A 22,293-nucleotide genomic window follows, 5' to 3' on the forward strand; every position below is an offset into this window, starting at 1 on the left:
AACAGAAGATAGGGGGAGGGAATCCCAGGTAAGGTGGAATGGCGAGTGCAAAGGCCCTGAGGTAGGATAGAACAAAGCAGCCTCACAAAGTGCTAGGATTACAGGTGTGAGCCACCTCGCCTGGCTACGCTGCAAGGCTTTAAGCAGGGCAAAGCCTTAATGTGATCTGACTTGAATTCCCAGCACTTTGGGATTCAAGGCCCAGGCAGGGGGTCACCTGAGGTCAGGAGTTTGAGACCAGCCTGGCCAATGTGATGAAACCTCATCACTACTAAAAATACAAAAAAAAAAAAAAAAAAAAAAATCAGCCGGGCATGGTGGCAGACATCTGTAATCCCAGCTACTTGGGAGGCTGAGGCAGGAAAATCACTTGAACCTGGGAGGCAGACATTGCAGTGAGCCAAGACCTCACCATTGCACTCCATCCTTGGCAACAAGAGCAAGTTCTGTCTCAAAAATAAATAAAAATTAATGAAGTTCTTGCAAAAAGCATCTTTCCATGTCCACAGCTCAAAAGTCATCTGTCAGCTGTAACTAGCTCCTAAGATGGTCACCCTTAGCCATGGCCAGCCAGCCTGCTCACAATGGCTTGTCTGCAGTGTGCCCCCAATGGTAAAACAGTTATTCCTGGCAATATGCTTGCCAAATCTCCTGGACACCTGTACGTCCAGCAGCATGCTAGGCACTGTGAAGGATAGCACATCTGCTGCAGAAGGAATCTCTACCCTCCACTCAGCCGCCAGAACCAGAAAAACAAACAACTGGGCAACTTGAACAAAGGAAGTATATCATCTCTTATATGGGGGGGGTCACTTGGGACACGTCCACAAGAGCATACCCCTAGAGACAAGGCCAAAGCTCTCTTCTGCCATTAGAGGCCAGCCATGTATATGCTTTTGTGATTTTGTCATTTCCCCTATGGTGTAGTCCCCTCCCAAATCTCAGGTTGAAATATAACCCCCAATATTGGAGGTGGGGTCTGGTGGGAAGTGGTTGACTCATGGGGGTGGATTTCTTATGAATGGTTTAGCACCATCCCCTTGGTGCTAATTGTGGTGCTGTCCTCAAGATAGTGAGTTTTCAAGAGATGTGGTCGTGGCTGGGCGCAGTGGCTCATGCCTGTAATCTCAGCACTTTGGGAGGCCAAGGCAGGCGGATCACAAGGTCAAGAGATCAAGATCATCCTGGCCAACACAGTGAAACACTGTATCTATTAAAAATACAAAAAATTAACTGGGTGTGGTGGAATACACCTGTAGTACCAGCTGCTTGGAAAGCTGAGAACCCGGGAGGCAGAGGTTACAGTGAGTGATCGTGCCACTGCACTCTAGCCTGGTGACAGAGCAAGGCTCTGTCTCAAAAAAAAAAAATAAATAAATAAAAGATGTGGTCGTTTCAAAGTGTCTGGCACCTTCTGCTTCTCTCTTGTTCCTGCTCTGTCCATGTGACTGCCTGCTCCTCCTTCACCTTCTGCCATGATTGTAAGTTTTCTGAGGCCTCCCCAGAAGCTGAACAGATGCCATCATGCTCACTGTACAACCTGCAGAACCGTGAGCCAATTAAATCTCTTTTCTTTCTAAATTACCTGGTCTTGGGTATTTCTTTATAGCAATGTGAGAACGGGTTAATACACCCCATAAGTCCATCTTGTATGGCACCATAAAATTGATGTAGAACTTCTTTAAGAACCGTTCCTTTACTCAATAATCTTCTAGAATTGTTTCTCCACAGCTGTCCTGTTACAGTACTTCCATTTCCTCTATCTGTGCCTTTTCATGGTTTGTGCGGCTCTGATTTCAATCCCACTCTCACTAGTTATGTGACTCCAGACAAGTTATTTGAACTCACAGTCTTGGATTCCCTCATCTATAAATGGAGATCATATTCCATAAGGTCATTTTCAGGATGAAATACAATGATATGACTCAGTCTCCTGGGAAACAGCAGACTGTCTCTAAATGCCACCTCTTGTCATTTCACCCCTGGCCTCTGCTGTCCACCCTCTGAAGAGTCTTGCTGTTCTGCATGAAGTGTGAGGTATGGCCGAAGACCCGATAGGTCCTGATTTGAGCCTCATTTGGCCATATTTCAGCTGCGGGATCCTGGGTGAGTCCTTAAATGTCTCTGGTCTTGTGAATGAATTATTGCGAGATGCTAATGAGATCAGAGATGCCAAACTACTTTCCATTCAGAATAAACCTTTGCAAATACTTGAAAGGTATATGACAGCAATAAAAATAGCCCCTTAGATGCAAATGAGCCTATAAACTAGATGATTGTACTTGGATATAACCAACCTCACAATTCTCAATGTACATTTTCAGAAGGACTATTAGGAAATATTAAGGAAAGTTAGTTGCAGATATTTCAAATTCTATAGGATTGGTGGGAAGGGAGAGAGAATTGACTTGCCCCTCTCTCTTACCTCGTCTACAACTGAAAGTGGACCTGACATGGTTCAAATCACAACCTTTGCCACACCCTCTTGGGGGAGAGCACAGGGGAGGGTGCACAGGCCAGGTGGAGGTGCCAAGACTTTATAGCTGAGTAGTAATCAGGCTTCCTGCTCTGCTGAAGAACTCATGCTATCTCAGACTTGATGCATTCCTCACGTGCCAGGTTGGGAAGTGACGCTTAAAACTTGCAGAAGACCTACTCTCACTGCAGGGCTGTTCAACTGGCATTTTTCTCCAAGGAGACGGTATAAGGCTTACCATAGGGCTGCTTTTAGTTCCTCTATCTTGAGCACTGGAGCATTTGAGCAGGGCTCTTTAAAGTTGTCTGAAAGACATTCCAAAAGTTGGCCACAGCATCTTTTCCTAGGAATTAATCTATGGACTCAGCAAGGAGGATCAATAAGACCTTGAATGACCTAAAAGGACACTTCAGATCCAAAGAGTCTGACTGCAAGACAGGGTTCCAGCAAATACATAGAGAAAGGGATGGCTTAGCATCATGCCCCTCCAGGTGAGGGCTGCCTGTAGATCGAGGGCTGTCATTTCAACGCCAGCTCCCAGAAACACTTTAATCAACCTGTCTTTGTTTGTGACTGAGTCAGGAGGACCACATGGATATTTTCATTTCTGGATATTGGATTCAAATTCAGTGTCTCATTTGGACAATGAAGAGGACACTTTGCACCTTCCATCTATGTTATAGTAGATGGCATCTGTATCCTCAAGGTGCCATTCCATTGCCTAAGTCATCACAGCAAAGAACTAACCTCTCCACTCCTGCACAGAAGAAAAATATCTTTGAGGTTGAGTGCCCAGGGAAATGTGGACGGCTCTATCACAGGACAGGCCACATGGGTCTTAATATGTCTGGTTTATTTTTCAGAAATCCGTGGTAGCCTAAGAAGGTTAGGCCACTGTTGATGGTTCATGAAGCAGAAATGAGGTGCTTCCCCAAGAACCTGAGAACCAGGTTGTGCTCAGAAGTTAGATTACCAAAATCTGCATACCCAATGGATTTGGCTAAAGTTCAGTGGGCATAAATCAACAGAGTGACCCAATGTGTGACTGAAAAGTTTGAGGATTACCTCAAATTCCCATTAAAGTGACTTGGCTGTAATGCCAGGAAGATAGAGAATGCGATTATGACTTAGAAAGTGTAAATCCGCCTAGGGGGCTGTATAGGACGCTGTGTGGAGAAACAGGTTTGAAGAAACTAGAGCACAGAGAAAGAAGCTTGAAGCCTCAGAAGCCACAGGGTCATCTATGCAGGGGCGAGTGGATGGGTGGCAGCCTCATTCTTTCAGAACACTGTGTCAGGAGTATTTGTCTTGTGGACCACACAACTGTCATTCATTCTACTCCAGTTAACTAAGCAAACTTTTGGATGGAATTTGTCTTCTCAAGTGCATTTATTTACGCAGAGAGACCTTTTGCCCCGACATTGTGAATATTCTAATCTGTCCATCATAATTCAGGCATACACCTCAGTCTCTGGGGGTCTGGTTAATGTGAGTCCCTTTGAGGAAGGTCAAGAGCTGACCTTTGACGAATGTTGTGGCATTTGTAGTAAATTGGTCAGCTGGAAACACTCCTCTGTTCATCTTGGGTATGGTAGTGTCAAAACAGTATACCATGCACCTGTCCTCTGCAATGTCTTTTTTGCAGAGGACCAATTACAGAACCCAATAATCTTAATTATAGCCCAGTAAAATAAATTTTCAAAACCAATTAAAGAAAATAATATCGAAGAAAACACATTTGGTTTTGTTGGTGGTTGTCTTTATTTTTCAAATTTCTGCAATGCTATTGTTTTTCTGAAGTAATTTCTAAAACAGACGCCCCTTTGAAAACTATTTCCAATTTTTCTTTCTTTTTTTTTCTTTTTTTCTTTTTTCTTTGAGTGGAGTCTTACTCTGTGGCCCAGGTTGGAGTGCAGTGATGTGATCTCGGCTCATTGCAACCTTCGCCTTCTGGATTTAAGTGATTCTCCTCCCTCAGCCTCCCGAGTAACTAGAACTACAGGTGTGCAACACCAATTTTTGTATTTTTTAATTTCTGTATTTTTAGTAGAGACGGCATTTCATCATGTTGGCCAGGCTGGTATCGAACTCCTGACCTCAGGTGATCCACTCGCCTTGGTCTCCCAAAGTGCTGGGATTACAGACAGGCATGCGCCACTATGCCTGGCCTCATTTTTTTTTTTTAATCATTTCACTCAGCAGCTTCACCAGGCCCAAGCCTGACATAAGAGTTTTCATATCCCATAAGGCAAAAAACCCCAAGCACTTTGTGAAGGAACAGTATTGGGCCAGAGTCGACCCAAACAGGGAGATCTGGGCTGCATCTTCCCTTCCCCCTGCCCCAGAAAGTCTAAATTTAGTTTATCTGGATATACTGCAATGACATTAACATGTTGCAAGAACAAGAATCAAGCGAAAGAGGAAGCTTAATGCGCCATGAGGTATTTTAATACCATGGCAACTGTGGTGTCTTCTCTATTATTTAATTTACTTCCTTAGGTCAGGTTATTCTGCCCTCTCTCTCCTGCACTTCCCGTTGCTGTAATCAAATCAGGTCACCCTGAATCCGTAAGTCTTCTTCCTGACTGCAGTCATGTCTATTTCCAGCAGAATAAATTTTCTCCATTTCTTTCTTTGCTCCCTGGACCTTTATTTGGTGCCCTTGATGTCCCTGCTCTTCCCAATGCTCCACAAGCTGCAAACGCTTCCCTTTCATCCTCATCTCCTCCCCCACCCGTCTCCTCCTCGATACTCCTCTCCCAGTCCCTCCCACCAGCTTCTGCAATTGTCACTAACACAGTTAGCCACTTGATTAGTGACTCAGTGATTCAGAATCCAGGAACTTTGGTTCTCCTAAAACTTCCATGCTTCCCTTCCTGATGTCAAGATAAAGGTTCTCCCCTCAACCCCCCTGCCCAGATAGAGCCATTACGGTGAGAGGACTTGAATACTCAGTTCGCTAGAGTTGCCCTGGCTGCTTCTTCCCATTTCCTTTTTCTGTGCCTTTCCCTGGGACTCCTCAGGCTCTATTTACCTTTTCCCCAGAAAAGGTGGACAGAGAAGGTTTGAGGTTTGAATTTATGTAGCCCAACTCCTTATTTACAGATGGGAAAACGAAGGCCCCCGAGAACTGAATTGCCCAGTTGCTTGGCTAGCTCTTGGTGGAACCAAAACAAAGTGAAAACTCAATCAAACTGGCTAATTTGGTGGGGAAAAAAAATCTTGTTAAGGAGTGAGCAGTGCCAAAATGAGACTTGATGATTATTTAAGAGTTCCTTCATTCTATGCTTGTCTTCCTGCCCGCGATATAAGCAAGTGGTGGAAAACAGAGCTAGGCCACCAACCATAAAGCCACCAGGGCACCTGGAGAGGCTCTGATGCGACTTCCTACCACTGAGGTCTTAGAGGCTCCTCCCTCCCAAACACATTGAGACCCAGAAGACTGTTGGGCCCCTCCATTCCCTGCCAGCGGGCAGGATGAGGAATCAGTAACAGCCAACAGTAGTGAATCCCACACAAGTTCCACATTCACTACTTGCTTCACAATTTGCTTAGCATGCAAAGCAGCGAATTGACAGAATTGTTTCCCCTAAATGTAGGAAGGTGCATAAAATACAAGAAGCTTGTAAAAATATATTTATTGCAAAAGTTATATCAGTCTTGTATGTAAGCACCAGCCTTCTCCCGGGAAAGACAGGGGTGGTAGAATGAATAAAATTAACTCAGTATTTTGACTGCTTGCTGCAGTGGAAGAGGGACTTATGTTTCCCAAGCTGGGTATGAAGAGAAGGAATATAGCCATGGAGACAATGGAAACTAAGCCAGAGCAGCTTAGAAAAGTCGCCCGAGGCCGGGCACAGTGGCTCATGCCTGTGTAATGCAGCACTTTGGGAGGCTGAGACAGGTGGATCGCAAGGTCAGATGGAGGCCATCCTGGCTAACACGGTGAAACTCCGTCTCTACCAAAAATACAAAAATTAGCTAGACATGGTGGCAAGTGCCTGTAGTCGCAGCTACTTGGGAGGCTGAGGCAGGAGAATCACTTGAACCTGGGAGGCGGAGGTTGCAGTGAGTCAAGCTCGAGCCATTGTACTTCAGCCTGGGCGACAGAGCAAGACTTGGTCTCAAAAAAAAAAAAAAAAAAAAAAAAGGTCATCCCTCCTCCTGATTCAAGACCAGAGAAGCAGAGATAGGAAATATAAAAGTCACTCCTCAGTGTGAACATGAAAGCAAATCTCACCCGGCCTAGATGCTGGATGTCCTGTGCAGTCGCATTCCTCCCTGGTAGAGCTTGTTCCGCCTCACTGGGATCTGCCAAGTTAGGAGCTGAGCCACAGTGCTGCTGCTGCTGCTGCTGCACATTGTTTGTGATTAAGAGTTGTATTGATTTTCTAGCCCACGACCACATTGGTGGGGAAAGAGTATGACAGGGGAAACTGGTAGAGAGCCAAGTAGAAAGAGGGTTTATGAAATCAGCTCTCAATGAAGCAAACTGTGGGAAAGAATGTGATGGAAGCAGATTTGGGGCCAGTCGATGTGGGAAAGTGGAACAACTCAAAAATGCTCTTCAGATTTGAACTGAAACAAAGCACTTTGCCAAAACACAGGAGAAGAATCCAGTCTGTGAGAAATACTCAGCACTGTTTATATAAAACAGAATATTCCTATCTGCAAAATCATTGCTGACAATGCTTAACCCACATTCTGTACCAGGCACTGTGTTGTGTTCTAGGACCATAAATAAGAATCAGTCGGTCTAGAGAAGGAGACTCGAAACATACACAACGTGATTTGTAAAGACACAAGTGGATCTTAAGAAAGTCATAAAAACATTTTGCCCCAGCTTTGGGCCCAGAGCCAGCAGGAATGAATGATGGGGGAAAAGGGATGGGACTGTGTCCCTGCTGCCGCCTGCCTCATGTGCAGATCTGGTGAAGGTTCTCTGGTAGTTTTCACCCCTCATCACTACTGAGTCTGCTAGAAAGACCATGCTCATTTCCTGTCCCTGCCTCCTGCAAGTCCAGAGGACCCCTGCTTCACCAATGGGGGCCATGGGCAGGGTTTCAGGTGTTCTCAAGGTAGTAGGTAGAAAGGGAGTGCTTGACAGTTTGGGTGCTTAGTACAGGCTGGGAAAACCTCGCAGCACTAAGGGGGCAGGTAGACACTTGCAACTTGATTCCTCCCCTCTCCCTCACCCCTCCTCATACCCACCCACTATGAACCTGTGTCTTCCATCTGTCTTGAGAGGAGATTTCTTCCAGCCTCCCAGCCCTACCTCACTCCTCTTGAGTAAGAGAATAAAGTCTTGTTGCCGCTTCCTTGAGCTTTCAGCATCGTTTTTGCCCCTGAACATCAACTGGAAACTGGGGAAGATGAGTACTTGGTATGTTCTAGTGCACCAGTATAATATGCAAAGGAGGAAGTGATATGTAAAAAGGGAAAATAAGAAAAAAAATCATATAATTCAAAACCAGCGAGTGACTGAGCTCAGTAAATGATGGCTTTTAAAAAATCAGATATGAAATCCTGTTTCCGTGGTTCGTGTTTGAAAATGATGTAACCTAAAGTGGCTCTTTCATCATCCACTGCAGGAACACCTCCGTTTAGCCTTGGACTCCCAGTATCTGCGCTGGAGGACTTTAAGGAAGTCAGACCTAAGCCAGGAGACTTCAGAGAGGTCTAGACTAAGCTAGAGGGTGTCTTGCTTGAACCAGAAAAGCCTCAGAGTGGTCTAGCCTAAGCCCCAAGGACCTTATGTCAACAGCCTAAACCTCTAATCTGGAGGAATTCAGGCTGCCTGGCTAAGCTCCCAAGACACCTCTGCAGGTGAGTAGCGCCAGGACTCAAGTCTCCTAACTTCTGGTCCAGGGCTCTCCCATCTAAAACAATCAAAGGGGCTGACATTCCTGGAAGTATGTGGGTCTAATGTCCCTAGAATCGTTCTCTTTTTCATAGAGGAAAAGCTGACTTTAAAAAAGAAGCCGGCAATACTTCATAAAAATATCTACTGTTTAAGCACAGAGCCAAAAGCAAGGAGTAGTCTCCCGGGCGCTGGAAGTATTTTGAAATCCCCAAAGTCTCATTCATTGTTCAGAAAACAAAATGGAACTACTTTTTTTTGTTTTGCTCCATCCTCCCCTCCATGCAGTAGCTGTTCTTGGCAGGTGCCCAGAGCGGCACCGGTAATTCCACGGTACATTGTGTACATTTGCATCTGTTTAATCGGCTATTTACAGGCGCCCTTTACCGCCACCTGTAAGAGGCAGCGCCATCATGACACTAAGTGGCTGGGCCGGAAGCCGGGTGCCCAGTGGTTTTCTCCACTTGACGACGCCTGAATCTGTGAAGTGGCTGGCACTTGGAGAAACAGGGAGACAGCTGGGGACATCACACGTAGAGGGCGGGAGGCGCTGGAAGGAGGCGCGCCAGACGGAGGGTCCTTCCTTCCTAGTTAGCTCCACTCGGCGGCTCCTTTTCCACGACCACAGCCGCGAGGAGGGACCTGCCGAGCCTTCGGTGCGGTTTGTTTCCTGCCTGACAAAGAGCCCGCTGCCATTTGGATCTGATGAATTTCTGAATCACCCGAGAGCCTGGCGACCCGAAGGAGGGAGGGGACTGGGGGCGCTGTGGTGGACCCGTCACCCTGCGGAATCCGGGCCAGAGAACAGCTCCCGAGCCTGGGAAATCGTCTTGCGGATGTGATGCGGGACCGCGAGGACACCTGCGCTCCTGTGCGTGCCGCACTCGTGCAGCTCCCGGTGGCGAACGGGGTGAAGCGAGGGCGAGGGTGAGAGGAAGTCCAGGCGCCAGAGCGGCAGAAACGCTTCCTTAGTTTCCCTGCCACTTTGGAGGTTGTGGGGCACGGACAGTGCACGGCGGACTTTCAAGTTGCTCCCGGCACAACCGGAGATCGGGAGCTGGGAGCCCCCATGGGCGGTCCAAGTGTCCGCGAGAAGCCCGCGGCGCCCAGGACCGCGTGGCGCGCTCGGGGCGAGCCAACCCGCACCTAAGCAAACGAGAAACGCTGACCGGCCGGAGGGGGGTTGGCCAGGACGCGGAATACGCGCGGCCTCGGAGCGCCTTTCGTTTTAAGGAGCCTTACTTCAGGAAAGGGACAGGGAACTGTCAATCAGCGAGGGAGGGAGCGCACCGGCGCTGGGTGATGTCAGCGGATCAGCTGCTCGATAACAAAGAGGGGGTATTACAGGAGAAAGTTGCAGCGGCGGCGGCGGCCAAGGCGGCACCCCAGAGCCTCCGAGGCGAGGGGCAAGTGGGCGAAGGGAGGGGGGACGGCTGCTGCCGCAGAAGCTGAAGGCCAAGGAATTGAAAGGGTTGTAGGGGGAGGCAGCGCGAGCCAGCCCCGACTGCTCCTCCTCTTCCTCCTCCTCCAAACTCGCGAGCCCCAGAGCTCGCTCAGCCGCCGGGAGCACCCGGAGGGACGGGAGGCAGCCGCGCAGCCCCGAGCTGGGCAGGTTCCCCAGCCGCCATGGATAGCGACGACGAGATGGTGGAGGAGGCGGTGGAAGGTACAAGCATTTCTCTGGGGCCCGGGGAGGGTGTGCAGAGGGCCCGGAGCGCGGAAGGAGTGGCGGGCAGCGAGCGGCGCGGCGCCGGGCCCCGAGGCCGCCACTGTCCCCTACACGGGTGGCCGGCTGCCCGGCTAGAGCGGGGGCCCGACAGCCACGGTCACGCCGCCGGGAGCGCGCACTGCGCGGCGGGGCGCAGGCCGAGAATGGGGCTCCGCCAGGCTGGGGGCGCTGGAAAGGCACGGCCGCCCCATCCCGCCCGGCCACTGCCTGCATCCGCCCTCGGAGTTGCGAAACCTGCCCTGAGCTCTGGCCTTTCCCCTTTCGGGCGCGGAGGGTGGGTGCAGTCCGCAGGGCAGCCCTTTGAGGCCGGCGGACTCCACGGAGCAATCCCCTAGCCCAGTTCGGCCACCCGGATCCCCTCTCCGGCCGCCAGCCCTTCCCTTCCGCTGCTTCTGCGCCCGCGGCCGCGTCCGGGTAGGTCCCCGGGCGCAGCGCACGGGGCCGGACCAGGCACTTGGCAGCTGCGGCCCAAGACGGTCGCTATTCGGAAAAGATGAAATCATTGCCGGGCGACGGACGAGGCTCCCGACCCGGGACTCGAACGCGCGTCATCCGAGAAGCGGGCGGCCCTCCCCTCCGCTGCCCCCGAGCGAACTCAGTCAGGCCGTTCCCCTCCCCCTTCCGGCATCCAAGCCGGGGTGCCGCCGCCACGCTGTGCAGGCGCGCCGCGAGCCCGCACCGAAATTGCTTGGTGACACTTAACTTTCTGAATTCCATGCCGTGGCTGTGGGTGATATCACCGCCTCGGTGTCGTGTTTCTCCGCCCCTTCTCTTCTAGCGCCCCTCCTCTTCTAGCGCCCCTCCTCTTCTAGCGCCCCTCCCCCGACTTTTCTTGCCACTTTGTTTTGCTGAGTTTCTCCACCTCTTTTTTTTTTTTTTTTTTTTTTTTCTCCCCAGTTCTAAAAAAACGATGTGGGGACGTTATACAATCTCGCTGTTTGTATCATGGGATATTATGATTTTGTAACAGCGAATACTAATACCCTTTGGCGTATTTATCTGGTTCCATTACACATAGTACGTCGTGATGTTTTTCAGTGTGGTGTGGTATGATACCGGAATGTTTTAAACCAAGCATGTATAAGTAAATAATTTTTAGCTGTTGGTTGAATCTGGTTTCTGTCTGATTTGTATAAACACAAGTTCTGACGAAGGGTAAAGAAAAAAAAGTGGGGACACTACAAATGCATAAGGATACATGGTTCTTGTAACATTGGGAAAAAACAGTTTTAATGTTTTCATAAACATAACTCTCTTTACAGTGCTTCTGAGGTCTTAAGGGGAGATTAAGCAGACTAATATTTCTGAACTCTTGAAAAATATCCAATGTAATGTCAATATTAAAACTTATTTCTTCGTCTAACTTCGAAGCCAATTAAAGAATGTGTGGTTTTTGTTAAGAAAATTTTCAGCATGTTGTGAACTCACAGAGCTATTTGTCTCTCTATAAAGCCAATGTTGGGGCTTACTGGGGCCCCGATACATTGATTGAATTGATCCACAGGAAACCTTCTAAGAAGTTAAAAGTTAGTGACTTCTGCCTCCGTGTTGTGAAACAAAAAGGAAAAATGACCTCGGATTGTCAGGGCTTGCTCTCTTTCTTCAACACTGACTTTTACTTGTAAAAATTAAATACAAATCCTTGATAGCTGGTAGTGTTCTCTGTGTTAAACCACATTCATTCCCTTTTGATGCTGTTTACAAACATACATCCAGTTGTCTATGGTCCTCAGGCTCCTTTGCAGACTGTGACTAAGAGCTTTAGAAATGTATCAGTATTGTTTTTTGAGACAGTCCACTGGATTTGAAACAGGGAAGTTTATATAAAGAGGGATGGTTTTGTTTTATACGGTGATCATCTATATTATTGTCCAAAATCAGTACCCCCTTGAGAATGAAAGGGCACACTGTTAATAATGATGCTGGGACAAGTAGCTTAAGGCTTGAGTGTCTGGGACAATCTGGGACACATGGTCACTCAGCTTTAGCTAACTAAACAATTAGAGCAGCACGGAATCTTTAAAAGCCCCTAGAAGCACCTCAGGCTCAAACTTGCACAGTGCTGGGAATGTGTGTGTGCACATGCAGTCAGCTGTACCTGTGTGTGTGCTATTCTCCAGCCATTCTTGGCCTTTTCAGTGCTGTTTGCAATGGTCTTTACATAACATCTAACACTGGCATGGGAGACTGGTATAAACTGCTTCTGCTCTTTCCCAAAGAGAAGCTAGTCTGAATATCTTGGTGTTTAAGTACCAACTAATCTACCTCTTTCCATAAACAGAGCCTCTGTTCTCAGTAGTTTCATTGTCATAGCTATTATTATCATTGCTATAATTGTTTAGTTCTTATTAAGTGCAGGCTCTGTGCTGAGTGTTTCACAGACATTATCCATTCAGTCTTATGCAGTCTGATGAGGTGGGTACTAATATTATCCTAATTTTACAGAGGCGGGAACTGAGGCCTACAGAAGTTAAGAACTAATCCAAGAACACTCAGTGAGGGTGGAGAGACTGGCTTGGGCTTCCAGAGTCCCCTCCACCAGACCAAACTGTCTTCCCACATTTTTTATTTTTAATGAGTTAGTCAAATTTATGAAACACTTGATAACTGAGTTTGGAAGCAACAGTTAAATGTTATGTCAGTGCCATTTTTAATCAGTGTAACTCTGTAGAGGTTGGTTCTGCTAGAGTTCAGTAACTTTCAGAAAAACGTATTTGGGGAAAAAGAATTTAACCTGTGTCTTCTGCAATAGATAATCTTTTTTCTTCTTCGTTAGAGATTTACTCTGGGGAAGAAATGAATCTCTTCAGGACTTGAGTTTAAATGTCTGATATATCATGTACATTTGGTTATCTCTCAGGGTATGATTGTAACTCTGGGGGAGTTCTGAACTCAGGGTGGACAAATCCCTGAGGTGAGGGGAGTGGCTGAGGTATGTCAGGAGAAAGTGTTCTGTGTACTGTGTTGGCTGGGCTCCTGTGGGAATGCAGCAAGCCCTGGGCCTCAGAGGGCCTCAGAGCTCCACCTGAGCTCTGGGGTGGCTTTTGGAAAATACTTTAAGACACACTGGTTCAGTGGAGAGTGATGTTTAGTTTTCCAGTGTTATTCCTCTGGGCTTCTGGAAAAATAAGTTTATTACAGCTTCTGTTTCTTTGTCTACCCATGGATACAAAGATGAATATGATGTGGTCTCTAATATAATTTCAAATAAATATATTTATACAGATGAATTGTGATGGTTGAAAGGAACTAAAAATTACTTCCAGCTTAGGAAAGTCAAAGGGGAAAGATTTTTCCAGAAGGGGTGCCATAGAGCTGAGTCAGGTTGAGAGGGGAACTTTGAGTGAAGACACGGAGGCATGGAATTCTGCAGGTGCAGAAAACAGTCATTTGCTTTTGCTGCAACATAGAGCTTACAAGGAGAAAAGTGGAGGGCGAGACAGGGAAGGGAGGCTGGGTGGCAGGCTGAGAGCATGAACTGTGTGCTGGAAGCCATGGAAGCCGTGGGAGCTCTTTAGAGAAGGGAATGACAGGATCAGAGCTCTGCTCTGGGAAGAAGAACATGCAGTGGCCAGCAGGATAGTCAGAGGGGCTGACGCAGCAGGTGAGGTACCTTAAGGTCTCTTTGCAGTAGTTCAGATGTGCAGTTGTGAGGGCAGGAAAAACAGAAGGACCTGGAAATGTGTAGGAGACATGGAGGAAGAATGTTCAAAAAGGAGAAATATCGGAACAGGGGGCCAGAATGAAAATAAGCAGCTCAGTGTGCCACTGCCACAACCCCCTCAAAATATTAAGAATATTTTTTAACACTCTCCCGAATATCAGATTCTGCCTGTCTCTAATAAGATTGCTCATGTCCTGTATCTAGGAAAAATGCATACAAAGTGTATTGTTAGCACCCTTTCTGTGTGGGCCACACATTAAAATTATGACCCTCACAACTAATAGTTGAGTCCTTGCAAACAATTACCCTTAAAAATAAAAGTATCCAGGTAACAAACTTGCAAGTGTACCCCTGAATCTAAAATAAAAGTTGAAATAATTTTTTGAAAACCTAAAACAAATTAAAAAATTTTAAGAAGACCAAAACATCAAGCTATGTATTTAACAGTCAGTGATTAATGCATCACCAGGAGGGCACGTTTGCATTAAACAGAATAAGCTTGCCTTTTATCATTACTGGATTTTTGTTTTTCCATTTGTTTATTTATTTTCTTTTTTTATGAGATGAGGTCTCACTGTGTTGCCCAGGCTGATTTCCTGGGCTCAAGAGATCCACCTACCTTGGCCTCCCAAAGTGCTGGGATTACAGGCATGAGCCACCACACCCAGCCTATTACTGTTGTTTTTTAAAGCAATGTTCTAGTCTACAAGACCAACAGTATGTGTGTAAGGGTCTCTGGTTGTAAGGGAAATACTTGGACGCCACTCTCAGATCTCTTGTGAGCAAGCCTGAGGTGTTTAGCAGCTGGGTGTCTAATCCAGAGGGCATTTACTTTGCTGAGACTGAGATGTACATTGCTGCTTAGAATATCGGCCTGGCTCTTAGATTCAGGAAGAAGCTCCTTCAGAAGTAACTGGAGGGGAAAATTTTAACTTTGTATCTGTTCAGTAGATGATAATCTTAGAACAAAGTGACAAAGTAGACTTGTGAACTGATACTTTTTTTCCTGTAACTTCTGTAAGTATTTAAAATCATGCTACAGACAGATACACAGAACATTAGTTCGGGGAAGCTTGTAAACACAGAGCAGTCATTCAAGTTAATTTTCCCTGTTGCTTGGGCCTGGTATTCACCCTCTGTTTAGCGGGAACTTGCCTGGAAGGCTGTTGGCTGACTTGGCGAATTTTACAAATTGACCTCAAGTAGAGCAAGGAGGTCTAGTGTTTCCCTTCAAGTTAGGTAACACTTGGAAGAGATAGGACTTTGCAACCAGGATATGCTGTTGGAAATCTGATGCTTCTATGTGAATGACCTTAACCAGAAAGCCTTCCACTTCCCTGCCAGCGACCTGGGAGTTCTTGCCTTTTTAGAGGTACCTTCTTACCATCAGCAAGGAAGAGTGAGTTTGCCAGTGTCTAGAGTGGGAATTAAAGGATTTGGAGAAGGAGCTTTCAGTATTCATCAGCACACTCAGAGTGGTAATGTCTTTCGGGCAAGTCTTATAAAGCACTGGTGTCCTCATCTGTAAGATGAGAATATGGGAGACTGTTTTGAGCCTTAAATTTGATAACAGGAAAGCATATAACCTAATGCCAGGTCATAGTAGGTTCATACACCTTTTTTTCGCCGCTGTGCTGTTTTTCAGTACACCTGTGCATTAAATTGACTTACTCACATGACAAAGTATTACATGATGTTATTGTCCAAAGAGTACATGATCTTATCGGCGTTTGAAAAAAGAGTTATGTCAGACCCTAACACTAATGTTGAAACAGGATGTGAGTGCTCTGCAACCTGTCTCTTTCTTTCTTATGGAAAATCTCTGCTATTGTTTTGGTTGTAGCTGCTGTTTTAGATATAAAGTTCTACTACGAGGGAAACTACTCCGGGATATTGAACATTCAGAGTGGAAGTCTCAAATGATCACAACCCTTAATCGTTAGTTCTTTTAATTATAACACTAGAAGGATGTAAAGAAAACAAAATGAGCCAGGAAGGGGCCCCTGCTGTGGTCTGATAGATTTCAGAACTCTCTCAAAACCAGCAACCTAAAAGCCTTTAGAATGACAAGAAGGGGTCACATGTCCAAGCACCTCCTTAATGTGCAAGGTCACCTGAGTAATGGCCATCATTTGGTAGCTCTCCCCCGTCCCTGTTTCTCCCAAGAGCTTAAGAGGGTAATAGGGCTCTTCATTATCTGCCTGTTGAAAGGCATTGAGGCCAGGTGTGGTGGCTCATGCCTGTAATTCCAGCACCCAAAGTGGGTGGATGGCTTAAGCCCTGGAGCTTGAGACCAGCCTGGGCAACACAGTGAGACCCTGTCTCTACAAATTTTTTTTTTTTTTTAGCTAGTTGTGGTCGTATGACCTCTAGTCCCAGCTACATGGGAGGGTGAGGCAGAAGGATCACTTGAGCCCACGAATTTGAGGTTACAATGAGCTTTGGTCTTATCACTGCACTCCAGCCTGAGTAAAAGTGAGACCCTGTCTCTGCAAAAGAAAGGAAGGAGGAAGAGAAGGAGGGAAGGAGGGAGTGAGGTAAGGAAGGAAAAAAAGGAAGGAGGGAGAAAGGGAGGGAGGGAGGAAGGAAAGGAGGAAGGAAGGAAGGAAGGAAGGAAAGGAAGGAAGGAAGGAAGGAAGGAAGGAAGGATCAATCCTTCATGGAATACAGTTGACAACTGGGATCAGTACTATCCTCCAAGGGCTTATAGTATGTTATATGACACTTTCAATTTTCCCTCATATCTAAATTCCATTGCTGAGGGTGCACTGTCAGTGTTTTATTCAGAAATAGGACAGGGTTGAAGAAAGGTGAAAGTTAATTTATATTGGAAAATTGTTTTCCCTAGTGTTCAGATTTATGGTAATTTCTCTCAGTCTAAAGTGGAATAACAAATTTTATCAAACACAAGCTTTTAAAACTCTGAAATATGTGAACTGTTTTCTATGATGAAAGCATTTTCAGCAAGTTAGTAAATACTCTAGTTTGAGGCTAAACTGATTATTTGGTTATTAATACCCAAATCAAAAAAGTAGGACACTGAATTTATATGCCTAAATTTAACTTGATCACAACAACATTTCACTAAAAAAAAAAGCTCTTAGCAATACACTGAGTGGCTTTTATTTAATGAAAAGAAAAAAAGCAAATTTATTTCAATGAGAGAAATGGTATCAGATATTTAGAAAATAAGTGATTTCATATAACTCAGATGTCATTGCATTATGTCATGTTCAGTTAGTTTTTGGGCAAGAGGAAAACAATTACGGCCTCATTCCCTTCTGACCATTAATTTCCTGGTCCTTTCCTCTTTTGTGTTAAGAGAAAGGAATCCATATTGATTATGATTTTTTTTTTTTTTTTGAGACGGAGTTTCACTCATGTTACCCAGGCTGGAGTGCAATCGCGCGATCTCCACTCACCGCAACCTCTGCTTCCTGGGTTCAGGCAATTCTCCTGCCTCAGCCTCCTGGGTAGCTTGGATTACAGGCACGCACCACCATGCCCAGCTAATTTTTTGTATTTTTAGTAGAGACGGGGTTTCACCATGTTGACCAGGATGGTCTCGATCTCTTGACCTCGTGATCCACCCGCCTCGGCCTCCCAAAGTGCTGGGATTACAGGCTTAAGCCACCGCGCCCGGCCTGATTATGATTTATTTATTTAAGTAGATGTGTTTTATTGTAAGATGTTCTAGGTAACCCATTGAATACAGAGTCAGATGTAGCAATAAAACACTGTATTTGTTTACAGTTATTTTATGTTTATGTAAATATAAATGCAAATAAAGAGCATTTTTTTTTTTTTGAGATGCAGTTTTGCTCTTGTTGCCCACACTGGAGTGCAGTGGTGCAATCTCGGCTCACCGCCACAACCTCTGTCTCCCAGGTTCAAGAGATTCTCCTGCCTCAGCCTCCTGAGTAGCTGGGATTAAAGGTGCCCACCACCATGCCCGGCTATTTTTTTTTTTTTTTTTTTGTATTTTTAGTAAAGATGGGGTTTCACTGTGTTGGCGAGGCTGGTCTCAAACTCCTGACCTCAGGTGATCCGCCTCCTTTAGCCTCCCAAAGCGGTGGGATTACAGGTGTGAACCACTGCACCCGCCCGCATATCTATTCTTTATAAGAGTGTGTATTTACCATGTCTTCCAAGGACTAATATTATTTTATCATGTTAGAATAAATTATTTTAGGAGACTGAAGCTTTCATTGTGGTAGTATGGTTTGTGTTTCCTTTTATGTCTGTGAGCCTTCTGGAAGCTACATTTCAATGTTTAATGTCCCTGCATTAGACACAGTGTTTAATATTTTCATACCTTTTTTATCCATGACCCAGGTTGTTACCTCAGGGAAAATGCCAGTAGAATAACTACTGCCTTCATTTGACCATTCTGGTGAGCTTTGCAAAATCAGCTCACCAGAATGATTGGGAAGATACCAATAAGGTGATTCCTGGGTTTTGTAAAACATGTAGATAGTAATAAAAAGCCTAAACATTGGCTTTAAATATCAACATTAGACTATACCAGCATTTGACCTCGGAAGAACCAGTGACTTAAAGGTCCATGTAATAACTTCTGCTGATGTTCTCTTTACCTCTGGCTCCAGATAAAATACAAGCCCTTGACACACAATGGCAGAGGGTAGATGATAAGCTTATTTCTAAACATTCACAGCTGAAAGATTTTGTAAGTAAAGCAATAGGTTTAAGGTTAAACTTCAGTTTAAGGGGAGAAGGACTCTGGGTTTCTGTGTTTGTACAATGAGATGTATAAATCTTAGGGTTGTTTTAAAGACATGGCTATGTCCCTCATGCAAATATAACAATCACAGCGAGATTTTCAGACTGGCTAGCAGTCCTCCACATCATATTACAGAATGATGTATAAAATCATATTGCATGCTTAATATTCTAGAATTAGATAATTTATTGCAAAGACCATGTATGTGGCAATTGACTATGGAACAGTGGAATCTCAACTACACTTCAGTTAAGCATGAGAGACCGGAGGCATCAATTCCGGATATGAGAAGGACTATAAGGGGAGCACTTGGTAGATTGTGACATGCCCTGCAGAGGATATGACTGATAGTGAGTCTCAGTTCCAGGTAAAAAGCAAGCTTATGTAAAATTCACATTCTGGAATGTGTCTAAGAATGTGTTCTGGACCTGTCAGTTCACAAAGTGTATGTAAAATCAATTTGGTACTGCTGGCGCCAATGAGGTGAGAAACCTTTGCATGCTGACTATCCCTTCATGCCAGGGAGGGGACTCTTTGGCAGCTGGAGGGGAGTTGAGGGGGGACTTGTCTGGCAGCATCTGAGTGCTTAGGCATCAGATGGGAGGAGCACTGAAGATGTTAAGGTTTGCCTTGTGGTTCCCTTTCTGCAGGGCACCTGGATGATGACGGATTACCACACGGGTTCTGCACAGTCACCTACTCCTCCACAGACAGATTTGAGGGGAACTTTGTTCATGGAGAAAAGAACGGACGGGGAAAGTTCTTCTTCTTTGATGGCAGGTAGCACTCACAGTTTTATTTTGTTCTTTGGGGGTACTGAATTATTTTATGTAAAGGATAATACAAATGAAAGAACTCAAGTGGAAGTTTTTCTACAGTTTATACAATGGGTATAATTAACCCCTACCTGTAGTCACTGCTTTGGTGACTGGGGAAGTCACCCTGTGGTTATGGGGAAGCCAGCCTAAGGCTTAGATCTTATCATCACTGTCTCCCAGAGTGTGCTTGGCCAAAAGATACTAGATTCGGGGTCCCCCATCTTGCATAAGTTGGTTACATGGTCACCCAGTTCTTTAAGGGATTTCACTTGATCATTCCGGTATAGTTTCTCACTAAAGTCACACAAGTGGGGATAGTTTTTGTCAGTGGCCAGTTTGCACAGTTCCGGTAGAGTCAGGTCCATGCCTTTTTCCAAGGGTCACACACACTCCATTGCGTTCAGCATCCTTTCCCAGTTGTCACTGTCTGGCTTCTTAGCACCCTCAAGGAAGATTCTGCCACCTTGTTGGTTTTTCTGCTTCATCGGTTTCTCAGCCTATTGCCTCTCCTCATGAGACTTATGAAAAAATACTTGGCAAAGTTCTTCAAAGCCACATTATTGCAGTCTCAGTAATAAGACATAAACAGGTACACGCAGGAGGAGACTTCAGTTTTTCACATGCCTGTCTTTGAGATAATTGGTCTTTTTGTGTGATAATTTAACACTAATGTCAGAACTATGATTTTCCACAGTCTACCTCTAGTTAAAGTATTTTTCACATCAGGATTTCTTTTTTTTTTTTTTAAGACAGAATTTCACTCTTGTTGCCCAGGCTGGAGTGTAGTGGCGCTATCTCGGCTCACTGCAGCCTCCAACTTCAGGGTTCAAGCAATTCTCCTGCCTCAGCTGGGATTATAGGCATAAGCCACCACACCTGGCTAATTTTGTATTTTTAGTAGAGATGGGGTTTCTCCATGTTGGTCAGGTTAGTCTTGAACTCCTGATCTCAGATGATCCGCCTGCCTCAGCCTCCCAAAGTGCTGGGATTACAGGTGTGAGCCACCGCGCCTGGCCAGGATTTCTTTTATTTTACTCTCATCCCCATCTGAGGACGCTGAGAGGCAGAGGCTCCTTACCTGCTTGTGATAGATAGGAATGACTGTAGGACATTTTTCTTTCAAGGAGAGATGGGGTTGCCCTGGCCCAGCTTGCCAACAGTGACTTTTAAGCCCTGTCAGCTTCAGGAACAAAGAGTGACCACGTGAATTTCTCAAGCGTTCAGTGGAATTCAGAGCCACAAAAGGGCCAGCTATTTTCAGACCTGTTGATCAGGTAAAACAAAAACGGACTTTACCAAAGCAGGCTAGAGATTCTGTGGGATATACACACCACTTACTAAACTCCAGACATTGGTAATAGGCCAAAGGTTCCTTTGGGAAAGAAACTGTCTAAGCTGACAACTAAAGGGTGATCACAGGGACGGGTTTGTGACCTAGAATCTCTTTTCTGTAGGCGAAGTGGGTTGTTTTAAAGGGGGTAACATTTCTCAGGCTCTCAGTGATCTGATACAATGAAGGGTGAGAAAAGCAATAAAACCCACTAAATAACTTTTGTAAAACTGCATTTGAATTATGATTCCAGCCTTCTTTTTCCCATTACCCCTAACTCCACCTTTTTGTAAAGCAGAGTTTTGCTTACAAACTGTAAATTTTAAATTGTCAGATATTTTACTTCCTTTCTTTTGCCTGGGTGGATACTTGAGAGCCATAGAGGCCCCTTTCAATATGTTGGTATTGGCCTGGGCATGTTGGCTCACGTCTGTAATCCCAGCACTTCGGCAGGCTGAGGTAGGAGGATTGCTTGAGCCCGGGAGTTTGAGAACTGGCCAAGGCAACATAGTGAGACCCTGTCTCTACCACCAGATGTAGAGACACTGGGACCTGTGGTCGCAGCTGCTGGGGAGGCTGAGGCGGGATGATCGCTTGAGCACACCAGCCTGGATTACAGAGCAAGACACTGTTTCCAAAAAAAAAAAAATGTTGTTATCAGTGCTTTCCTCTCCTATGACTCCTTTAACCTATCCAGAGGAAAACTCTCCCTGCCCCATTTCCACTGCAATTTTTATAGCTCTTTTTTTCTGAAAAGTGTCACTTTTAACCTGATTCTGCAAATTTTTTAAAATTCATTCAACAGGTACATATTTATGTTAATGTCTCCTTCATCTTCAAGGGCAGAGGTTTCCTTGAGGGCAAATTCTGTGTCTGTTACATCTTTTATGCTTCACAGCACTTTGTCTTAATTTGATGCTAAAAAGAAGTCCTTGCTAAAGGAGAGTGGGAGCTGAAAGGGAGGGTAGAATTCACCCAAAACACCCCCCCCCCCCCACACACACACACACACACACACACACTTTGAATCTGGTATTTTGATGACAATAGCCAGTAACTGATGGACTCTTTGGGAAAACAGTCCAGCAGATTTGTTTGAATTTGGTGTTGGTTACCTGCTTGCTTCATGGGGCTGATACACAGAGTACTGATGAGCTAGACTAAGCCTCTGAACTAGTGTGCCGAGAATGTTAGCTCCAAGATGCTGATCCCCTCAGCCCTAGGGTAAGATAGCCAAGTGGAGCCTGAGACTTCCTGAGCACCTGTCTTCACATGTCCAGCTAGTCACTTCTAGCCCCAAAGAGCTTCATCTGCTTACCCCAGTGTGTCATACAAAGGCATTAATTTGCAGGTGTGTCATGACATGAACAAACTGAACCACCAGGCCAAGTTGAAGCACTAGCCCGGTAACTATCTATAGGCTAGAAATACATTCATTGATTTTTTTTTCCTTTTGAGGCACTAATTCACTAATTTTCTTTTAATTTTTTTAAGATGGGGTCTCACTCCATTGCCCAGGCTGGAGTGTAGTGCCGTGATCATGGCTCACTGCAGCCTCAACCTCCCTGGGCTCCGGTGGTCCTCCTACCTCAGCTTCCTGAGTAGCTGTGACTACAGGTGCATGCCACCATGCCAGGCTAATTTGTTTTGTATTTTTTGTAGAGATGGGGTTTTG

At 45.6% G+C, this 22,293-nt stretch overlaps 1 protein-coding gene and 1 long non-coding RNA gene across 2 annotated transcripts in view; one reads left to right on the forward strand and one right to left on the reverse strand.

The window, feature by feature from the left end:
• Positions 1-9,336: 9,336 nt before the first annotated feature.
• SETD7 (SET domain containing 7, histone lysine methyltransferase) overlaps positions 9,337-22,293 on the forward strand; it is a 51,853-nt gene continuing 38,896 nt past the window's right edge. The window contains exons 1-2 of the mRNA XM_032246524.1: positions 9,337-10,002; positions 19,121-19,250. Of these exons, the coding sequence (XP_032102415.1) occupies positions 9,963-10,002; positions 19,121-19,250 (170 nt within the window). The 5' untranslated portion in view covers positions 9,337-9,962. The remainder of the gene's footprint in view (positions 10,003-19,120; positions 19,251-22,293) is intronic.
• On the reverse strand, positions 13,491-21,176 carry LOC116529026. Its single transcript, XR_004259342.1, has 3 exons — positions 21,165-21,176; positions 20,827-20,829; positions 13,491-13,575 (listed from the first exon to the last, which is right to left on the reverse strand). It is a non-coding gene; the product is annotated as an uncharacterized LOC116529026 (long non-coding RNA).

This window comes from Sapajus apella, unplaced genomic scaffold (genome assembly GCF_009761245.1).
Source record: "Sapajus apella isolate SASKATOON/1434 unplaced genomic scaffold, GSC_monkey_1.0 scaffold61, whole genome shotgun sequence".
NCBI lineage: Eukaryota > Metazoa > Chordata > Mammalia > Primates > Cebidae > Sapajus > Sapajus apella.